The sequence below is a fragment of the Ophidiomyces ophidiicola genome (genome assembly GCF_022830035.1).
Source record: "Ophidiomyces ophidiicola strain CBS 122913 chromosome Unknown scaffold_28, whole genome shotgun sequence".
Lineage (NCBI taxonomy): Eukaryota > Fungi > Ascomycota > Eurotiomycetes > Onygenales > Onygenaceae > Ophidiomyces > Ophidiomyces ophidiicola.
In genome coordinates this window covers 207330-225656 of record NW_026054668.1, presented here as the reverse complement: position 1 = coordinate 225656, position 18327 = coordinate 207330, and the positions used below count along the sequence as shown (strand labels likewise).

General features: G+C 48.8%; 9 protein-coding genes across 9 annotated transcripts; 5 read left to right on the top strand and 4 right to left on the bottom strand.

The window, feature by feature from the left end:
- Window positions 1–2641: 2641 nt before the first annotated feature.
- LOZ57_005526 (uncharacterized protein) lies at window positions 2642–3529 on the top strand (the record flags this gene model as incomplete). Its single annotated transcript, XM_049254555.1, has 1 exon — window positions 2642–3529. The coding sequence occupies one exon, from the start codon at window positions 2642–2644 to the stop codon at window positions 3527–3529; it is 888 nt and encodes a 295-aa protein (XP_049106534.1).
- Window positions 3530–4845: 1316 nt separating this feature from the next.
- CHS3_2 (Chitin synthase, class 3) lies at window positions 4846–7959 on the top strand (the record flags this gene model as incomplete). The annotated part of the gene is made up of 7 exons (XM_049254554.1): window positions 4846–4923; window positions 5045–5510; window positions 5575–5936; window positions 5985–6831; window positions 6889–7069; window positions 7122–7764; window positions 7822–7959. The coding sequence occupies 7 exons, from the start codon at window positions 4846–4848 to the stop codon at window positions 7957–7959; spliced, it is 2715 nt and encodes a 904-aa protein (XP_049106533.1).
- Window positions 7960–8872: 913 nt separating this feature from the next.
- On the top strand, window positions 8873–9612 carry UBC12 (NEDD8-conjugating protein ubc12; the record flags this gene model as incomplete). Its single annotated transcript, XM_049254553.1, has 4 exons — window positions 8873–8893; window positions 8956–9046; window positions 9109–9380; window positions 9460–9612. The coding sequence occupies 4 exons, from the start codon at window positions 8873–8875 to the stop codon at window positions 9610–9612; spliced, it is 537 nt and encodes a 178-aa protein (XP_049106532.1).
- A 1601-nt stretch (window positions 9613–11213) lies between these two features.
- LOZ57_005523 (uncharacterized protein) lies at window positions 11214–12289 on the top strand (the record flags this gene model as incomplete). The annotated part of the gene is made up of 2 exons (XM_049254552.1): window positions 11214–11472; window positions 11535–12289. The coding sequence occupies 2 exons, from the start codon at window positions 11214–11216 to the stop codon at window positions 12287–12289; spliced, it is 1014 nt and encodes a 337-aa protein (XP_049106531.1).
- Window positions 12290–12408: 119 nt separating this feature from the next.
- Window positions 12409–12773, bottom strand: LOZ57_005522 (uncharacterized protein; the record flags this gene model as incomplete). The annotated part of the gene is made up of 2 exons (XM_049254551.1): window positions 12409–12505; window positions 12556–12773. 2 exons carry the CDS (start codon window positions 12771–12773, stop codon window positions 12409–12411), a joined length of 315 nt encoding a protein of 104 aa, XP_049106530.1.
- Window positions 12774–12984: 211 nt separating this feature from the next.
- On the top strand, window positions 12985–14131 carry LOZ57_005521 (uncharacterized protein; the record flags this gene model as incomplete). Its single annotated transcript, XM_049254550.1, has 2 exons — window positions 12985–13047; window positions 13112–14131. 2 exons carry the CDS (start codon window positions 12985–12987, stop codon window positions 14129–14131), a joined length of 1083 nt encoding a protein of 360 aa, XP_049106529.1.
- A 74-nt stretch (window positions 14132–14205) lies between these two features.
- Window positions 14206–15428, bottom strand: LOZ57_005520 (uncharacterized protein; the record flags this gene model as incomplete). The annotated part of the gene is made up of 2 exons (XM_049254549.1): window positions 14206–15029; window positions 15104–15428. 2 exons carry the CDS (start codon window positions 15426–15428, stop codon window positions 14206–14208), a joined length of 1149 nt encoding a protein of 382 aa, XP_049106528.1.
- A 240-nt stretch (window positions 15429–15668) lies between these two features.
- ILV5 (Bifunctional acetohydroxyacid reductoisomerase) lies at window positions 15669–16943 on the bottom strand (the record flags this gene model as incomplete). The annotated part of the gene is made up of 3 exons (XM_049254548.1): window positions 15669–15696; window positions 15746–16692; window positions 16746–16943. 3 exons carry the CDS (start codon window positions 16941–16943, stop codon window positions 15669–15671), a joined length of 1173 nt encoding a protein of 390 aa, XP_049106527.1.
- A 359-nt stretch (window positions 16944–17302) lies between these two features.
- Window positions 17303–18028, bottom strand: LOZ57_005518 (uncharacterized protein; the record flags this gene model as incomplete). The annotated part of the gene is made up of 4 exons (XM_049254547.1): window positions 17303–17419; window positions 17477–17611; window positions 17680–17805; window positions 17855–18028. 4 exons carry the CDS (start codon window positions 18026–18028, stop codon window positions 17303–17305), a joined length of 552 nt encoding a protein of 183 aa, XP_049106526.1.
- Window positions 18029–18327: the final 299 nt, after the last annotated feature.

The window sequence follows — 18327 nt, the reverse complement described above, 5'->3', positions numbered from 1 at the left end:
CAGACATCTTCATAAACATCTGCTGTCATACAGACTCAGCTCTATGAAGCTCAACACAAAGAAACTTCAACATCTGACTTAAATAAGTCAATTACAGTTGATAATACTTCAGACAAAATGTCAGAAGACTTTGAAGACTCTTCATCTTATGCTGCTCAGATAATATTCAATCTTTCAATTAGACTCAATACTGACTCTTCTACACAGACACTAAATGCTTCTGCTGTGATGTCTTTCACTACAGCTGCTGCTGAACAACAATTACAATTTGAGCTTGATCAATTATGTACACTGAAACAGCAACAAACTTCAGCTGAAAGATGCAGAGCTCTCAAAACAGCATATGATTCTGCATGATTAAAGATATCAGCAGATCTAAATAAAGTAAACATAGTTATGAAAAAATGTTCTAGAAGATCAGCAGTGCTAATAATAATTAAATTCAACTATCTGTTCTACAATAAATTTCATGTGATGTTTGCTAATGCAATAAATATGAAGAACAATGAAGCAGCAGTCAATAAGAGTTCAAGCTCACTCTTTATGAAGAAGTTACATAGAGATATTCTTCTGCCACTGCTGAAGAACTGAAATCAACTAAGAAACCACACACACAAAAGCAGCTTTATAGAAGTCACTAGAGCTGAAATGAAAAATCTTAAAAAGCATGAAATCTATCAAATTGTCAAAGAGTCTACTGACAAAGTGATTACATCAGTTAAGTGAGTCTTCACATATAAATTTGACATGAATGGCTTTCTAGAACATTACAAGACTAGAATTGTTGTATAAGATGATTTGCAGAGTGAACTGAATTATAATAACTGTGCAGAAACATTAGCAGCTTAAATCATGAGACTATTAATAAGTATAGCAGCTTATTTTGATCTAGAAATGAAGCAATGAAACATGATAGACACTTTTCTGAACAGTAAGCTTAATTTTGAGATTTTTTGTGCTCTTTCTGAAGACTTTAAAGAGCTGTCAAAGTGTATGCAGTTACACAAAGCTCTATACAGACTTTGAGAAGCTTCAAAGCTTTGACTAGAACATTTCTCTAGCTTACTAATAAAGCACAGACTTCATCTGCACTCTGAAGAGACTTGCTTATTTGCTACAAAATGCAATAAGCTCATGCTCTTCTTCTATGTTGACAACATAGTAGTATTGTACAGACTCAAAGATGTGGCTCTGTATGATCTTCTTCACAATAAGCTAACAGTGAAGATTGAAATATGTGATCTAGAAGATATTTTGTGATTTCTAGGCATACAGATTCTATAAGACTCCATGATGAAAAAGATTTAACTGAGTCAGAATTCTTACATAACAAAGCTCATAAAATGCTTTTGGTTGGATGATGAATTAACAAAAGTTCAAATGCTGCTAACTGAAAATCTACTAGTTCTGAATGATCTACAGACTAGTTCAAAAGAAGTTAGCCACTACCAACAGAAAATGGGATCTATACTATATGTGGCCATAATGACTCAGTCTGATATTGTCATCATCATTAGTAAGCTTTGTCAGTTTCTTACTAATCTGTTGACTCATCATCTTGCAGAAGCAGATAGGGTCATAATCTATCTACAAGACACATGATATTATGTCATAGAATATAATGATGAAATTAATGGACAGAAAAAGATCTTTACATACATAAGTGATACTACATTTAATGATCATCTTCTGTTCAGATACAGCACTGAAGAATTTATATTTGTGCTGTTTAATGATTCAATTGATTGAAAGTCCATTAAGTAAAAGATTATAATAACATCAACAACTGAAGCTGAATTACATGCTCTAGTATGTGCAGTCACTGAGCTTATATGATGATGATGCTTCTTTAATCAATTAACATTTGATTCAGATCATCTATTCATGCTTAAATGTGACAATCTTCAAACCATTGGCATAGTTATAAATGAAAAGTAAGCATTTACTACAAAGCTTTATCATGTGGATATTAAGCAACACTGACTCCATCAAGAGACACTAGCAGACTGTGTGCATGTCATATGAATTCTAATGAATCAAATATTGACTGATGAACTTACTAAGACTCTTCTGCTGCAAAAGCATGTGAATTTCATATACATGCTCAGTCTATGTGATATTGAAACAAAGATTTAAACATGTGCAGATGCTCAATTAGAAAAATAGAGCCAGCTCTAGTGAACTAGAGCTGGGGAAATGTGTCAGTCAGAGATCTGTCTAGACTAGATTAGACATGAAGATTAGAGAATTCTCTTCATTTTTCTGTATGGCACAGATTTGGAACACTAGGTTTCAAATCACATGTCTTTTTGTCATGTATGCATGATCAGAGCTGACGCTCTGATTGGCTCTTTTTGCCCCACTTGGGCTAGCCACTCGCTTATATAAACCAGCCTAGATCCCTCTTCAATATGAGATCAGATGAATTAGGCATTTCTCTCCAGCTCGTAGCTCGTAGCGTCACATAAGTCGCTTGCTGCGCCTGGTTCTAATAATTTTGTACTAGGCTATTTGTTCAAGACTATCCCGGGCAAGGGGTATTGCCCTGTGCTTCGCCCTGCGTCATTTGCCTTCATTCCTCCAGCTTTGGATCCTTCACCGTTGCCCGCAAACATGGCTCATAAGTCTCTGCAAGTATACTATGGCTGCCAAAAAATACTGGCTTGGCCGAGGCGTGCTCTCTCTTTCATCAAATATTGTAGTCCAGTGTGGGTTTGGTATTTCAAATGGCCGGGCTTCAATGCAGGATTATGCATATCAGCATGTTGACCCTGCAGTTGTGCGCATACCAAAGGTATATCGATTTTTTGAGGATTGGACAACCAGCCGCACAATCCCTGATGGATATCTGTTTATGGAAAATATGCCGGGGAAAACCATTTGTGATCTTGATGAAGATTCAGATAACGCCGTCAGCCGTGCTCTGACAAAACGGATATCTGAGATTGCACTTCATCTTTTGTCAATCAAGGCACCTGATGGAACACCTCCTGGCCCAGTAGATGGCTCGCCACCTAATGGATACTTGTGGGGAGATGATGGTTCTGACACTGCCTTTGCATCTGCTGCTGAATGGAACTTGTGGCTCAACAAAAGATTAAAGGTCCTCAATCTATCCATTGATATTATTCCATGCTACCCTCTCGTCCTATGCCATGGCGATCTTGTTCGAAGAAATATCATTGTTCTAGATGATCGGGAGAATAAGAACAAGGACTACGAACAGAGGCAATTGGCCCTGGTAGACTGGGGTCATTCCGCGCTCTTACCAAGAGTGTGCGAACTTGTTGCTATGTTTTGTTATAATGATCATGGAGGGTACCAGTATACAAATGAGTTGCTGAAAATCACGAAGGAGGCTATCGGACTTACAGAAGCGGAGCAGGAATGCTATAAATTGCTCATCAGCGCTCGGGCAATGACCTTGAGATATAAAAATTTGCACGTTTGGTTTTCACTTTTGAAGTCCAGAGGAGAAGTATGCTATATTCAAGCTAACCCGATTTCTCCAGTGACTAAAATGTCCTGAAGTTACTGCTGGTGGAGACCAATCTTGTAAGCAAAAACTGTACCCCAAAGCAATTGAAGTGTCCATAGGGGTAACATCGCCACGGTTACTAACGTCTGAGCGAGGATGTCTAGGCATTACTGTAAGGACATTGTCAAGGGTATCTTTCCAGCCGCCTGGTTCTCTCCATAGTTAGTTAATAAGCAGCACTCTGGATGCATTAGAAAAACAATGCACTTTGTGTGGAAGCCGTGAATGAACAATATTTCAACATTACTCTTGTAAAACAATCAAATCCTTCCACGTTGGCTGAACATGCTGAGATGGCTTAATGAATTCCGAATCTATCGCACGGACTACTTCGTAGACGTTTCCTAGACCGTTGTCCGCCTGTGTCCGATCCCCAGTTTTGCGTAATGGGCTGCGGCACTGTTCACTGGGGCTGGGGGCGGAATTAGACCTCTCTTGAGTTAGGGCCGGGCTTAATGTGCCTGTGCCTGTGAGCGGAGCAGCGGCTATTCACAATCCCGGCGCTGACTAAGCAGCGGGTGTTGGTCGAGAGGGGAACAACAAGGCTGCGCCAGCCATGGGTGGAGAATACCCCCTATTATTAGCCTGGTGGCTCTCCTGTAATGAAAGGCTAGCTGTTTCACGCCTGGCGCTTTTCGGCGATGATCGGCAGGACTGGAGCCGTCAGATCATAGATGTGCGAGTGAGATGGCAGCACAGGGCCCTGGCTCTGGCGGGCGAGAGTTTTGCGGCGTGCCGTGCTGCTCAAATAATAATAAATAATAACTGGCGTCGCCCTCTGGACGCGAGCCTGGCGGGCAGCGCCCGACACCGCGTAGTTACCGTTCTGCCGTGCACCAGCCAACCACAGGCCGCGACGCCTCGTTTCGATACCGTACTGCCAGGGCCACATGCTGGCGAGCTCACCGCCTTCCCGAAACGTTAAGCTCGACCACATCCCAAACCGCCCGACAAGCCACCGCCAGGCTCGCAGGGATTCTTCTTTTCTCAGCGCTAGACGCAGCCTGAGCCTCTCTTTTCCCTCTCGCTCACTCACTCGATCTCTAGCTCTCCTCGTTTGCAGCCCTGTGGATTTTTTTTTCTGCCCTAGCCCTTTTCCATTTCGTGGTCCTCTTTCCCGCAACGTCCTTCACTCCGCGTCCCGCGCCTGAACGGCACTGCTGCTTGCTCTCAGCCCCTTAACCAAGGCTGCCTTTGACTAGTCTAGCTCCTTTCACTTCGCCAGTCGTGATCTCGCAACCACACCTACATCCCCATCGTCGTTGATCGATCCGAGGCCTGTTCTCCCGCGGTTGCGACTTCACACCATGGCCTACCAAGCCGGCGGCAATTCGCCTGGGGGCTACGGCGACCATCGCATGCAAGACCTCCAGAATAACGGGAGTGTAGGTTTTTTTTTTATCTCTTCTTTGGCTTGTGAACCTGCTATCCCTGTTTCCCTGCTGTTTCAGAATAATATTGAATTGAACTGACGAATTTTCCTCGGTTTTGTTCGTCGCTATTTAGCAATACCACCTGCCGCAAGAAGATGACGCCTCGCGTTCGTTGCTCCATCAGAACCAAGGTCCCTTCAGCGGCCCTTTTGACGACCCTCAACACCGCAATACCTCGCCGGCTCGACCCGCGTCGAGATACAGTTTGACTGAGTCCTACGCCACGGATCCACAAGCCATGAATCAATACAACGACCCCATGTACGGCCAGCAAATGGACAATCCGGCCGCGGGCTTTGGTGTGCCCGGCCGTGTTCCATCGCCCTACAGCCGCAGCGAAACCTCTTCGACGGAAGCCTGGCGTCAGAGACAGGCACCCCAGGGAAATCTGCGTCGATATGCCACCAGAAAGGTAAAGCTTGTCCAGGGTTCCGTGCTGAGCGTGGATTACCCCGTCCCAAGTGCTATCCAGAATGCTGTTCAAGCTAAATACCGTAACGACCTGGAAGGAGGCAGCGAAGAGTTCACCCACATGAGATGTGAGTTTATTGAAGCTGCAGCCTGTCGATAGGGAGAGCAACTTTATTCACGAGTGTAAAATAGATACCGCCGCAACCTGCGATCCGAACGACTTTACCCTCCACAACGGTTACAATCTGCGCCCCGCCATGTATAACCGCCACACCGAACTATTAATCGCCATTACATACTACAACGAAGATAAGATGCTGACAGCTCGCACACTCCACGGTGTCATGCAAAATATTCGCGATATTGTAAATCTCAAGAAATCGGAATTTTGGAATAAAGGTGGCCCTGCCTGGCAAAAGATCGTTGTTGCTTTGATCTTCGACGGTATTGATCCCTGTGACAAGGACGTTTTGGACGTCTTAGCGACTATTGGTGTGTATCAGGACGGTGTAATGAAACGTGACGTCGACGGCAAGGAAACAGTTTCTCATATTGTGAGCACCCTTTCCGCCACCTTGTCTAGCTTAGCTGACCTTTATTAGTTTGAATATACCACCCAATTGTCTGTCACTGCAAACCAACAACTGATCCGTCCACACGATGACGGCCCATCTACCCTTCCACCTGTTCAAATGATGTTTTGTCTAAAGCAAAAGAACAGCAAAAAAATCAATTCCCACAGATGGCTTTTTAACGCATTCGGTAGAATTCTGAACCCTGAAGTTTGCATATTATTGGACGCTGGCACGAAACCCGGACCCAAGTCACTTCTTGCACTTTGGGAAGCTTTCTATAACGACAAAGATTTGGGCGGCTCCTGTGGTGAAATCCATGCCATGTTGGGCAAAGGTTGGAAAAAGTTGATTAATCCGTTGGTCGCATCCCAAAATTTTGAGTATAAGATCAGTAATATTCTGGATAAGCCATTGGAAAGCTCTTTCGGATATGTCAGTGTGTTGCCTGGCGCTTTCTCAGCATATCGCTTCCGCGCCATCATGGGCCGTCCTCTTGAGCAGTATTTCCATGGCGATCACACCCTCTCTAAGCAACTTGGCCCAAAGGGTATCGAAGGCATGAACATTTTCAAGAAAAACATGTTTTTGGCTGAAGATCGTATTCTCTGTTTTGAATTGGTTGCCAAAGCCGGCTCCAAATGGCATCTGACCTATGTCAAAGCTTCGAAAGGAGAAACCGATGTACCTGAGGGTGCTCCTGAATTTATCTCCCAGCGTCGACGCTGGCTTAACGGCTCCTTCGCTGCAAGCATTTACGCCCTCATGCATTTCGGCAGGATGTACAAGAGCGGGCATAATATTCTCCGCATGTTTTTCTTCCACATTCAAATGCTTTACAATACATTTACCGTTTTTTTGACCTGGTTTGCCCTTGGTATGTTTTTTTTTCCCCGCTCTAATTCAGTCAATAGATTGTGCTAATAATTGGTAGCTTCGTACTGGCTTACAACTTCCGTTATCATGGACCTTGTCGGGAACCCTACCAAGGAAAGTGAAAGAGCCTTTCCGTTTGGAAACAAAGTCACACCTATCCTCAATACTATCTTGAAATACATGTATCTCGGTTTCCTCCTACTTCAATTCATTCTCGCTCTCGGTAACAGACCAAAAGGGTACGTTAGAGCGTGCAACACCCAGTTCATTTTCAAAACTAACAGGCTTCAGATCTAAACACTCCTATATAACGTCTTTCATTGTCTTCGGTACTGTTCAGCTCTACATCGTCATTCTGTCTATGTACTTGGTTGTCCGAGCCTTCTCTGGGGGCGTGGAATTCGATGTCAATAATGGCGTTGACGGATTCTTGCGGTCATTTTTTGGCTCCAGCGGTGCCGGTATCATCATCATCGCCCTCGCTGCTACATTCGGACTTTACTTCGTTGCGTCCTTCATGTACATGGACCCGTGGCATATGTTTACCTCATTCCCCGCTTACCTACTCATCATGTCTTCGTATATTAACATTCTTATGGTCTACGCATTCAGCAACTGGCACGATGTTTCATGGGGTACCAAAGGTTCAGACAAAGCAGATGCTTTGCCATCAGCACAAACAAAAAAGGAAGAAGGCGGCAAAGCTGCAGTTATTGAAGAAATTGACAAACCCCAAGCTGATATCGATAGCCAATTTGAAGCTACAGTGAAAAGAGCCTTGACTCCATATGTTGAGCCAAAAAGTGATGAAAAGAAGTCCCTGGAGGACTCGTACAAGAGTTTCCGGACTCGGTTGGTCGCATCGTGGTTATTTTCTAACGCCCTGCTCGCGGTAGCTATCACCAGTGACAACGTGAACAAGTTTGGTTTTACGGTAGGGTTCCCCATTCGTTTAACCGCTTTTATTAGGCCGGATGCTAACCTTTCATAGTCTCAAGCAACTACCCGAACTGCTCGTTTCTTCCAAGCGTTACTCTGGGCTACGGCTGCACTTTCTTTGATCCGTTTTATCGGAGCCTGTTGGTTTCTGGGTAAATCTGGTATCATGTGCTGTTTTGCCAGGAGATAATCGAACGGTTTCATTTTTAGAGACGTCTTATGACCCATGTATGTTCGTTCATCGCGCAACTCGTCCAGGTTTAAACCGTCTTCTGGACATGACATTGTTTTTCCTCCCAAAATATGGCATACTTCCAAGGGTCTCTTATGTGTCCTTTCTACCAACCTATTTGTATTCTACTAGATGACGATCAAGTTTTCCTGGATGTTTTCTTCTACCGGCTTGTCTGCAATTTTCCCGGTCTTGATAATGTTGGTAATTTGATTCGATTTTCTTTTTTAGTGGCAGTTTTTGTACTTTGCGCTTGGCAATGTTGCTTATACCTTGGGCTACAATTTATCTCACCCGCATCTATTTATTTCTCTCCATTTCCTTGATTTGTAAATACCCAATTATCGGTACATTTTCGCCCATAGTCGGGGTCACGTGCCGTAACCTGGTTCGACGCTGCCATTACCATCTCAATTAGTAGGGTTAGAAGGGTGATGATATTTTTGATAATTCTAGCTCTTCGGCTATTGTGCGCATACATCCGGGCTTTTTCGGTTTTTGATAGTCTATTGCTTGTAGTGTGGCAGGCCCGGCGCGGGTCTATGTACATGTCCTCAAAACCTCCCCCACAGTCAATGCCTAGCGGATCCACGATCACAAACAGTCCGCTAGCCCACCGACATCTCTTGCCTGAGCTCCCACACCCACCGAAGGGCATTTATCCTTGATAGGGTCAGCGTTTTATGTAGCTGTTGCTATCAGTGGCCTGCAGAGCTCCTACCGCCGCACCCTCATCGCCACCCTCTAGGGTTTCCCCACTCCGGTGATCGAAGCCTACCTATTATTCCTCAAGTTGTATATTTCAGCGTGCAAGTTAGAGTGCCTCTAGAACGGCGGCCTCCTTGCTCACTATAAGTGGTGTTTAGCCAAGATGCTGAAGATATGGTCTATGGTCCGTCCGTGACCCAACCCACCCAGGAGATTTGAGTAGCCATCTGATCTTTCGTCACCTAGAAACAAAAACAGCAACAGGCCGAAAATGCAGAAGGTGGTGCCGGACCAAGGAAGAAAAAAGTTACCGCCGCTCAGCTGCGAGTACAACGAGGTATGCTTCTCCCTAAACCCCTCCCTCCGTAACCGCGCAGCTAACATGGCCACTTCCGATAGATCTTGCAGAGCTATCCCTCGGGTCAACGATGAAAATGGCATTCCCAAACCCTGACGATATTCTCCATTTTGTTCTGACAGTTGAGCCAGACGAAGGGATGTATAAAGCAGGCACCTTCACCTTTAATTTCACAATCAACCAAAATTTCCCACATGATCCACCCAAGGTGAAGTGCAATCAGAAAATATACCACCCAAATATTGATTTAGAAGGGAACGTGTGTTTAAATATTCTACGTGAGGATTGGAAGCCGGTACTGAATCTGAATGCAGTGATTGTGGGGCTGCAGGCATGTCATTGTCTATTTATCATGGCGAACTGAGTATATACTAATGTGCTGTCCCCGATAGTTTCTCTTCCTAGAGCCGAACGCATCTGATCCCCTAAATAAAGAAGCCGCCGACGATTTACGACTTAACAGAGACCAATTCAAGCGGAATGTTCGTAGCTCTATGGCGGGAGGGTCGGTCCGTGGTACCAACTACGATCGCGTACTGAAATAGATTTACAGATAAGCATCGGAGTTTTATGGATAAGCAATAGGTTCATGAATATAGCGTCTCGTATCTACAAACTCCAGGCATTCCAAATATAATAAAGCATTGACCATTCGACGCCTCCATGTTTTTGGCGTTCCAGAATTTGCTCAAATATTCAGTGAGGATAATTCAAGTTAAGAAATAATTCCGAAAATGTTTTAATCCGTATTGCTTCGTACGTCCGTTACTGACAGCTAAGTCGGCTTTTTGGAAACAAAAGGCACGGTTCGCAAAAACCGAGATGATTCGTGACGGACCATAGCGCAAGAAGGCGACGATGAACGGCTTACTCAGGAGACTGTAGTAGCGTGAGGCTGGATATCACTTTAAGGTTTTCCTGAGCCTACTATAGGCTTGCTTTTTGACTGTCCGTGTTTCTACGTATGATGAATATGCACGACATTATTGAATCGAAGTACAAGATCCCTCCGTGGGATATGAGGATCAATCTTTTGGGTTAAAAAATCGGTTATATACATGACCCATCCATGGTCCACGTTGCGACACCGACACCATAGTGTAAATAGTTGATTATCGGTGCATTCCAGTCATCCATGTTCAAGTGCCTCAGCTTCCAGTCGCCACATGGATCGTGATCAAGGGGGCACTGTATGAACAACAAGCGGTCTCAATATGAAAGTTGATTAGAGTGCGGCTTCTTTGGCACGCTCGGCTTCTAATGTCGCATATAGGTGGTCACGAGCCCGGACACGAGGAAGGTGGTAGCCTACGATATCGTTTTCTGTTAGAAAGAAAAGAAGTATTGTGGTAAAGTATCGTTTTTGCCACGTACCGTACCACCAGAGATAGCCAAATGTTGTGCCGAGACCTAAGGCCATGAGTCAATAACAGCGTTTCTATATTCTGCAGTGTAGCCCGAGTCTCCCAGTGTGTACCGACATCCAAAAACGGTATGCAAACAATGCGACAAGAGGATAGGCGGATAAACCTACCAAATGCGGTGCTAATGTTAAGAACAAGTCCCTTGCGGAGCATCTACAGAAGAGATATCAGCGACTGCCACGATTACCAGAAAATAATGGAGACCAGGTCGCGACGTTGAACTAGATACTTACGCCGGTAATTGGTTGGATAGCCATTTCGGCGGGCAGAGAGGAGTTTCGAGCAATGGATCGGCCGTGAGATCCAAGCAGTCTGGCGGTGAATCCGTCTGTATCGCGTGCGTGAGAGAAGTTGTGCTGTTGTGATCGCAGCCGTCGTTGGTTTTGCTCGTTTCGGCCACAAGGGACATCACGTGCTCGTCAGGCCACCCGGGCGCTGAGTCAGCACCAGCGGCGCCCACCAGAGCCACGACGAGCCAGCAGCGCGAACGCAGCGGGAGAGCGCAGGCGGGATCGAATGGTTTATTCCATGTCGTCTAGCTAAGGAGCTTATCAGAAAGCAGCAGCTCACCCTTTATCTCGCTTGTCGGTCCCGCACCACCGCGACCTGAAATCCTTGGAACTACTCTGTACGGACCAGCTTCTAATCTGTGGCTACTACTATTCCAACATCCATACGCTTTAAGTGGCCTTACTGCGGACATCGAGATAGGCCCTGACACCATGCCGCCCCTGAAACGCCCGTCCCCAGAGTACAAAGACCTCCCAGCCATTCCTACAAAGAAGCAGAAACTGGAATACCGCCGTGTTCACCGTCTACACTCACCCTTGGAAGTGCCCTCTCTCGGTTCGCCTGCCATTTTAGACGATGCCTCCGTAGACCGGATGCTCAACATGGCAATCAGCGTTTCGCTTCGCGAAGCTGGCTTTGACCTTGCAGAGTCTCTTGCGCTGGACAGTCTAAGAGACGGGGTGGAAGAATGTATGGCATTTCCCGTTGGCTCACACGGCATTGATGATACAATGGGTGCTAAATATTCTTAGACATGCTTCACTTCCTGGCGTACATTCGCGTATCGATGGCTTCCTGTCGTAGAACGCAGCCGATTCCGCAGGATTTTGAACATGCGCTAGCACAGCACTCGGTGTCACTGGATTCTCTATATTCGCACGTTAAGCGACAGCGAAAGCCCAAACAACCCCCGACCCTCCTACCCACGCCCCCGCCTGAAACTATCCCACCAATAAAGAACTACACATTCATGGGACCTGAACTGGATTCCACGTCGGATGTACATAGCTATTCCTATATCCCGAAACACTTTCCCAAATTTCCCGGTAGGCATACGTACTGTGAAACACCGGTATATCCGGCCCGCGAAACAGACCCGAAGAAAATTCGAGAACGGGCAACAGAGGAGGGGCGGCTGGGCGAAGAGGCACTGAAAAAATTAGCACCTCCCGTACAGGATTCCCATCCGGGTGCTGAAGGGAGGTCCGAGAAGAAATTATGGGGGATGCAGAAAGAAAGCATGGATTCAATGTTCGACAAGGCCCTTGCAGAAGTTCTGAGAGACCAGGTGGAACAGAAAGAGCGGAGAAAGAAGGGAAAGCAGAAGTCGATCGATACGGGCGACAGTATGATCGACTTTGGAGTCCAAGAGCCAGTTCAAGAGACAACAACGCCGGTCAAACTGGGCAATATTGAATTGCCAAAATTTGAGATGGGACCCGTTGTGAATTGTGAACAGGTATTTTACCGACAGCGAGTACCGGGAACACGGGAAATGGAGCGGTAGAATGGGTTATTGCGTAACCCTGTGATTGTCGTAGTTTTAGCATGGTGTCCAGGTGTTTAGCCATTTGCAGCGTTTCGCGGCGGGTGACATGTCCAAAGCAATGCGTATAAATTAGCCCGTCAGGCACGATCCGTAGCTTCAAATGTCATTGTCGTGGCGTCTCTGTACCTAGGGCCCTCCAACGTTGTAGTCTCTGCATTCACCCCATTTGCACACCTGTTTCGAAGCGTGAGCCGGAAGAAACTACCTCCAGACCAGAGACTCACCGTCTAAACAGCCTCACAACAGTCTCGCATCTGACGATTCCCGGATCGGGCACGCCTTTACTTGGGGGGTTGCAAGAGAACTGCGTCATGGCGTACAGCGGGCAGGAGGAAAGGTCGGTAGGCGGGCCCTTGCGGGCTTTGGGTTTGAAGCCATGGGTTGTCGAGTGGACGTGAACGGGCAAAGAGGCGGCAGGGAACGGAGTGACTGGCGGCGCCATTGAGGGGAGCTGCAGAGCTGAAGGAAGTGTAGTTAACTTCGTGGTTATGTATTCTCGTCGAAGCATCGGAGCCGTGCCGCCGAGAAGAGATTGTTGGCATTTGGAGGTTTCCAGGACACGCCCACGACTGAGGCCCGCCCACCACTAACTAGCAATCGGACGACGCGAGAATGCAGTGTTTGCAAGCCGCCGAGCTGGATGTGACGGCAGCATGGCCGCTGAACATACCGGAGCAACGCTACTGGCACAAGTAAAGGAGGAGAGTCTGCTCGATGTCTGTCCGCTCCCTGCGCCCTCGGAAGGGAAGACCAGCTAATTGAATATCCACGATGGCATAGATCCTGCAGGCACTCCGTGAATCGCATCTGCTGTCCCCAAAGCTGCCACTTGTCGGTATCCCCCGTCTCGACACAGCGCTCGCAGCGCTCCGGTCGAACGAGCACAATCCACGCCAGCCGGTGCTCGAGATCACCAGCCCCGCCTCGGGTGATGGAAAGACTGCGCTGCTATACTATGCTACCGCACAGGCAGTCTTGCCAGCATGGCTCGAGAACGATGTTATTGTGGGCGGGCACGACGCAGCAGTGATATGGCTGGATACGGATGCGCGATTCGACGCCCACCGGCTCAGGTGTGTGATGGCCAACATTGTTCGCCAGAGAGCCTTGCAGGAAAGTGATAATTATACCGAGGCTGTTAATGAATCCCTACGACATGTGCATGTATTCCAGCCCTTGTCATCGCCGGCTCTGCTGGCTACTCTGGAATCGATCCCGGAGTATCTATTCAGCACCCAGCATTACTCGCGGTATCGGCCATTGCATGCAATAGTGATTGATAGTGCAAGTGCCTTCTACTGGCAGGACTGGCGGAAGGCGGAGGTCTCCCGGATTCCTGGCGCTGTGGACGAAGAAGGGCACGCCCTGGGAGCAACGTCAAGCCGCCGGTCAACGAATATGCCGGCAGATATAGTCTCTGTTTTACGTGATCTACAGAACAAATTTTCTTGTTTGATTCTCTATTCCACAGCCGGACTCTATCCTTGCGGCTCCTCCCTATCCCCATTGACCTCGTTCAGGCCATATCTGCCATACCCATGGATCACACTACCTGCTCTACGGGTCGTAGTACGGCGCGAGCCAGTACGGCCATTTGTGGATGGGATGACTGTTGACGAAGCGCGAGCCGATGGATTAGTGAGGCAGGCGGTTGTCCAGCGGGGGGTGTTTTCCGGCTGGATTGATCCGTCCAGCCTGCCTACATATATGCAAGGAGCAGCTGCCACACAGCCGTTTAGCTTCAAAATTTCAAATGAGGGTATTTTCTTTGACGGGATGACTATTCTACCGCAGGTGTAATATCACACCAGTCTATTCTATTTTGTACTGTATCTCTGGATGCATATATTTGCACCCTTCAATGAAGCCCTCATTTAATTCCCAAACAGCTTCGTGATAGCTTCAATGCTGGTATTTCCCCCACTGAAAACCACTCCCATATCCCATCCATCTACTCCGCCCTCCTTCTCAGCCAGCTCCCTGAACTCCTCATTGAAAAGAACAACAGCCAATCCTACGGCAGCACTTGGTTCGATGACAATTTTCATCCTCTCAAGCACCAGCCTCATAGCATCTTTGATCTGGTCTTCTGTGACGGAATAGACCGCGCGGACCTTGTCAGGGTTGGAGATGACTGACCATGGAACATCGCCTACCGGGGTGCGCAGGCCATCGGCGATGGTGAGCGTGGACACGGCTGTGATGCGAGTGCCCGACGCGAGCGAACGCCGGCAGTCGTCAGCACCTTCAAAAGAGGGCTCAGCACCAAAGACAAGGGTCTTCTTCATTGACGAGGAGTCCTCAGAAGCGAACCAGGTCGCGAGGCCGGAATTCAATCCTCCACCACCCAGAGGCGTTATGACGGCGTCCAACTGGCCCATCCTATTTGAATGCACACTGAGATCAGGATTGTCGCGCACCATGTCTCTGACCTGCCGCTCCAGCTCCAGACCCACGGTCCCTTGTCCCAGTACAATGTCGGGATGATCGTAGGGGGGAACGAGAATGGCATTTGTGTCAGCCACGACCTGGCGGACAACCTCTTCGCGCTCCGAACTCGTAGAGCCGCTGAAGATCACCTTTGCGCCGTAGGCCTTTGTGCCGGCGATCTTCGCAGGGGTGGAAATGCGCGGCATGACAATGTAGGCGGGGATGTTTAGGGAATGAGCAGCGAGTGCGAGGGCCTGCGCATGGTTTCCTATGCAATGTCAGCATCCACAGTAGGCCGGGGATACAGAGATGTATGCAGAGCGTGTAGTTATATCTAGATACCAGAACTGTGCGTGACAACTCCTCTGGCGCGCACGGCGTCGATGCCCAGCGATTCGCACAGGCGCAGCACGGCGTGGAATGCGCCGCGGGCCTTGAAGGCACCGATTTTCTGGAAGTTCTCGCATTTGAAAAAGAGGTTTATCTTGGGGCGGGCGGGCGGGCGGCCTTCGAAAGGCGAGCCGGCGAGCGACTCGGCGGACTGCGGGGTGGAGGCGATGTTGTTGAGCGTGCGGCTGGTGAGGACGGGGGTAGTGTGCACGCGCGGCTGGATCAGGGCGTAGGCGGCCTCGATGCTGGCGCGCGAGAGGGGGCGGCTGTCGGCCATGATGGGGATATGCAGGATACTGGAGGGCCGCAGCCGACGGAGTACGTACAGGATAGAGATGTGGGTGAAGGTCAGTGAGGCCACTAACTACATAACTACGCAAGGATCATGGATGAGAGGCTACAAGATTGCGATGTCGGCACATAATCCCCCGAATACGATAGGGCAGACTAGGGTGAAGCTGAGGAACACACGACTTTTCATTATTGGTATCAAACAAATTCATTATTGGTACAGGTTTCATTTCTGGTTTTCGGGGCGGAGTGAGCTGCAACGTGTTAGTAGGAGTACGGTTAGCAGGGAGAGAGAGAGCATACCGGACGGCCTTGCCAGCGCGCCAGATCTCGAGGTCTCGGATCTCCTGCATCTCCTTCTCGTATTTCTGGCGGTAGTCGGGCTGCGAGTTGTACTCGAGGGAGCGCTTGGTCTCGCTGCCATCCTTGACGCTGTCGTAGAGGTCGTTGAAGAGCGGCTTGAGGGTGTCCTTGAAACGTGCGCTCCAGTCGATGGCGCCGCGGCGGGCAGTGGTGGAGCAGGCGGCGTACATCCAGTCCATGCCGTTGGCGCCGATGAGCGGGTACAGACTCTGGGTAGCCTCCTCGACGGTCTCGTTGAAGGCCTCGCTGGGGGAGTGGCCGCGCTCACGCAGGACCTCGTACTGGGCGAGGAACATGCCGTGGATGCCACCCATAAGACAGCCGCGCTCACCATAGAGATCCGAGTAGACTTCCTTCTGGAAGGTGGTTTCGTAGAGGTAGCCGGAGCCGACGGCGACACCGAGCGCGACGGCCTTTTCTTTGGCCTTGCCGGAGACGTCCTGGAAGACGGCGACGGAGGAGTTGATGCCGCGGCCTTCCTTGAAGAGGGAGCGCACGGTGCGGCCGGAGCCCTTGGGGGCGACGAGGATGACATCGATATCCGTGGGGACGTCGACCTTGGTGAGATCCTTGAAGACAGGGGAGAAGCCGTGGGAGAAGTAGAGGGTCTTGTCCTTGGTGAGGAGCGGCTTGATGGCGGGCCAGGTCTCGCTCTGGGCGGCGTCGCTGAGCAGGTTCATGACGATGGAGCCACGCTTGATGGCGTCGGGCACGTCAAAGAGGTTCTTGCCAGGCACCCAGCCATCCTGGATGGCCTCTTTCCAGGAGGCGCCGTCTTTTCGCACGCCAACGATGACATTGAGGCCGTTGTCGCGCAGGTTGAGGCCCTGGCCGTGGCCCTGCGAGCCGTAGCCGATGAGTGCGAGGGTGTCATTTTTGAAGTAGTCCTGGGGGTGGGTTAGTGCAAGCAATTGACGAGCGTACCGAGGCTCTAGCCTACCAGAAGCTTCTCGCGCGGCCAGTCTGCCCGCTCGTAGACGGTCTCCTTGGTGCCGGCGAAGTCGATGGTCTTGAGCGAGCGGGTGGTGACCGGGGTGAGGGTGACCGGGGCGACGGGGGTGCGCGAGAGAGCCGGCCGAGGAACGACGGGGCGTGCGAGACGCAGGGCGCACAGGGCGCGGGCAGCAGGACGGGCCATTGATTGTGGTGAGTTGTGAACAAAGAACGGGACAACGACGAGGAGAAGAGAGAGAAATAGAGGAAGAGAAAGCAGAGATGCCGAAGATAAAGAAAAACGAAGGATGGAGAAGCGAGCTGCGAACTAGGCGAGCTCCAACTTCCCCGTGGATGACTCACCGACATCGGCGTTGGGGAATAGCTTTGGGGTTGGGGATCTGTTGGGGAAGATTTGGATTACGTAATCACTATTGGGGAAATAACCACAGTACATTGGGGTTTGGCAGCTACTCCGTACACGAAGGTACTCTTCTGTACACACAGTCCCTCCAGCGCTCCCTGGTTACACCAATACCACGTCAAGCCCGCCTGGCTCCTACTTCAAGCTCTCCATGCACGAACCGCCGCGTCTAATTTGGCTTTCGCGTCATTTCTTGCTGCCATGTAGTCTCCCTGGCAGCTATCTAGTCCCTGCCGACTGAGCGATCGTGAAACCGTCTGATCATGGAGTCAGCCACTTCATATACCCATGATACTGGAATTCCATAAGCTTACTTCAAAAGAACCCTGGACGCCTTGGAGGTTCGTTCTTGTAACCTCAATGCCCTGATACTTACTTGCCCCTTTTGACTTTACCTCTACGCCGAGTCGGCGCATTTTTTCTCCATTGTCGGCCATCAGGCGGAACTCCTAATTCGAACATGGTTAGCTAGGGTGTTGAAAAGCGGAAAAGCTTTTTAAGACACGGTTCTTCTCACCCGTGGCATGTGGTTACACATTTGGGCATTATCAGCTGGTGTCGAGTCTTTCGGGTTTGCGGCATCAAGAATTTGAGCAAATTTTTTCCAGCTATTATCTAGCCCTTTGAGTGATTCATTCATTTCCTATATTCTTATTAACCCAGTACTCAAGGTGCAATGCGTCCACACTCACAGTCAAAGGTAATGGGGTGCTGGAACCCAAGACCTGATCCGTAGTTCTACCCCATTGTTTCATATATTTTGCAACTTCATTTTCAAATACTTTCCAGGCAGCAAGCCAGTGTGTTGAATATTGAGCAGCCACGGAAGAGGCCAAAAAAAGGGTGAGGACAGTGGTGAAACGCATACTGATAGAAGTCACAGTGCAAAGCTTAGACACTTATAGAAACTAGGATTGAATGGCTGATAATATCTGCTGTGATCAATTCAGCCCGGCTGATTTCTCTGTCTATATATACCCGCTGGAATTCTACACCAAGCCTCGGACGACTCTCGCAACCGCGAGAGAAGCCTACCAATACTGGCGTGGTTTTGGTGTTTTGATACCTGCTCAACGGAGGGCTTCCCAAGCCCATAGTGATCCTTTAGCCAAGGCAGTCGGAGATTCCGCCAGCTTTACAATTGCTCTGCTCAGCCGGTGGACGA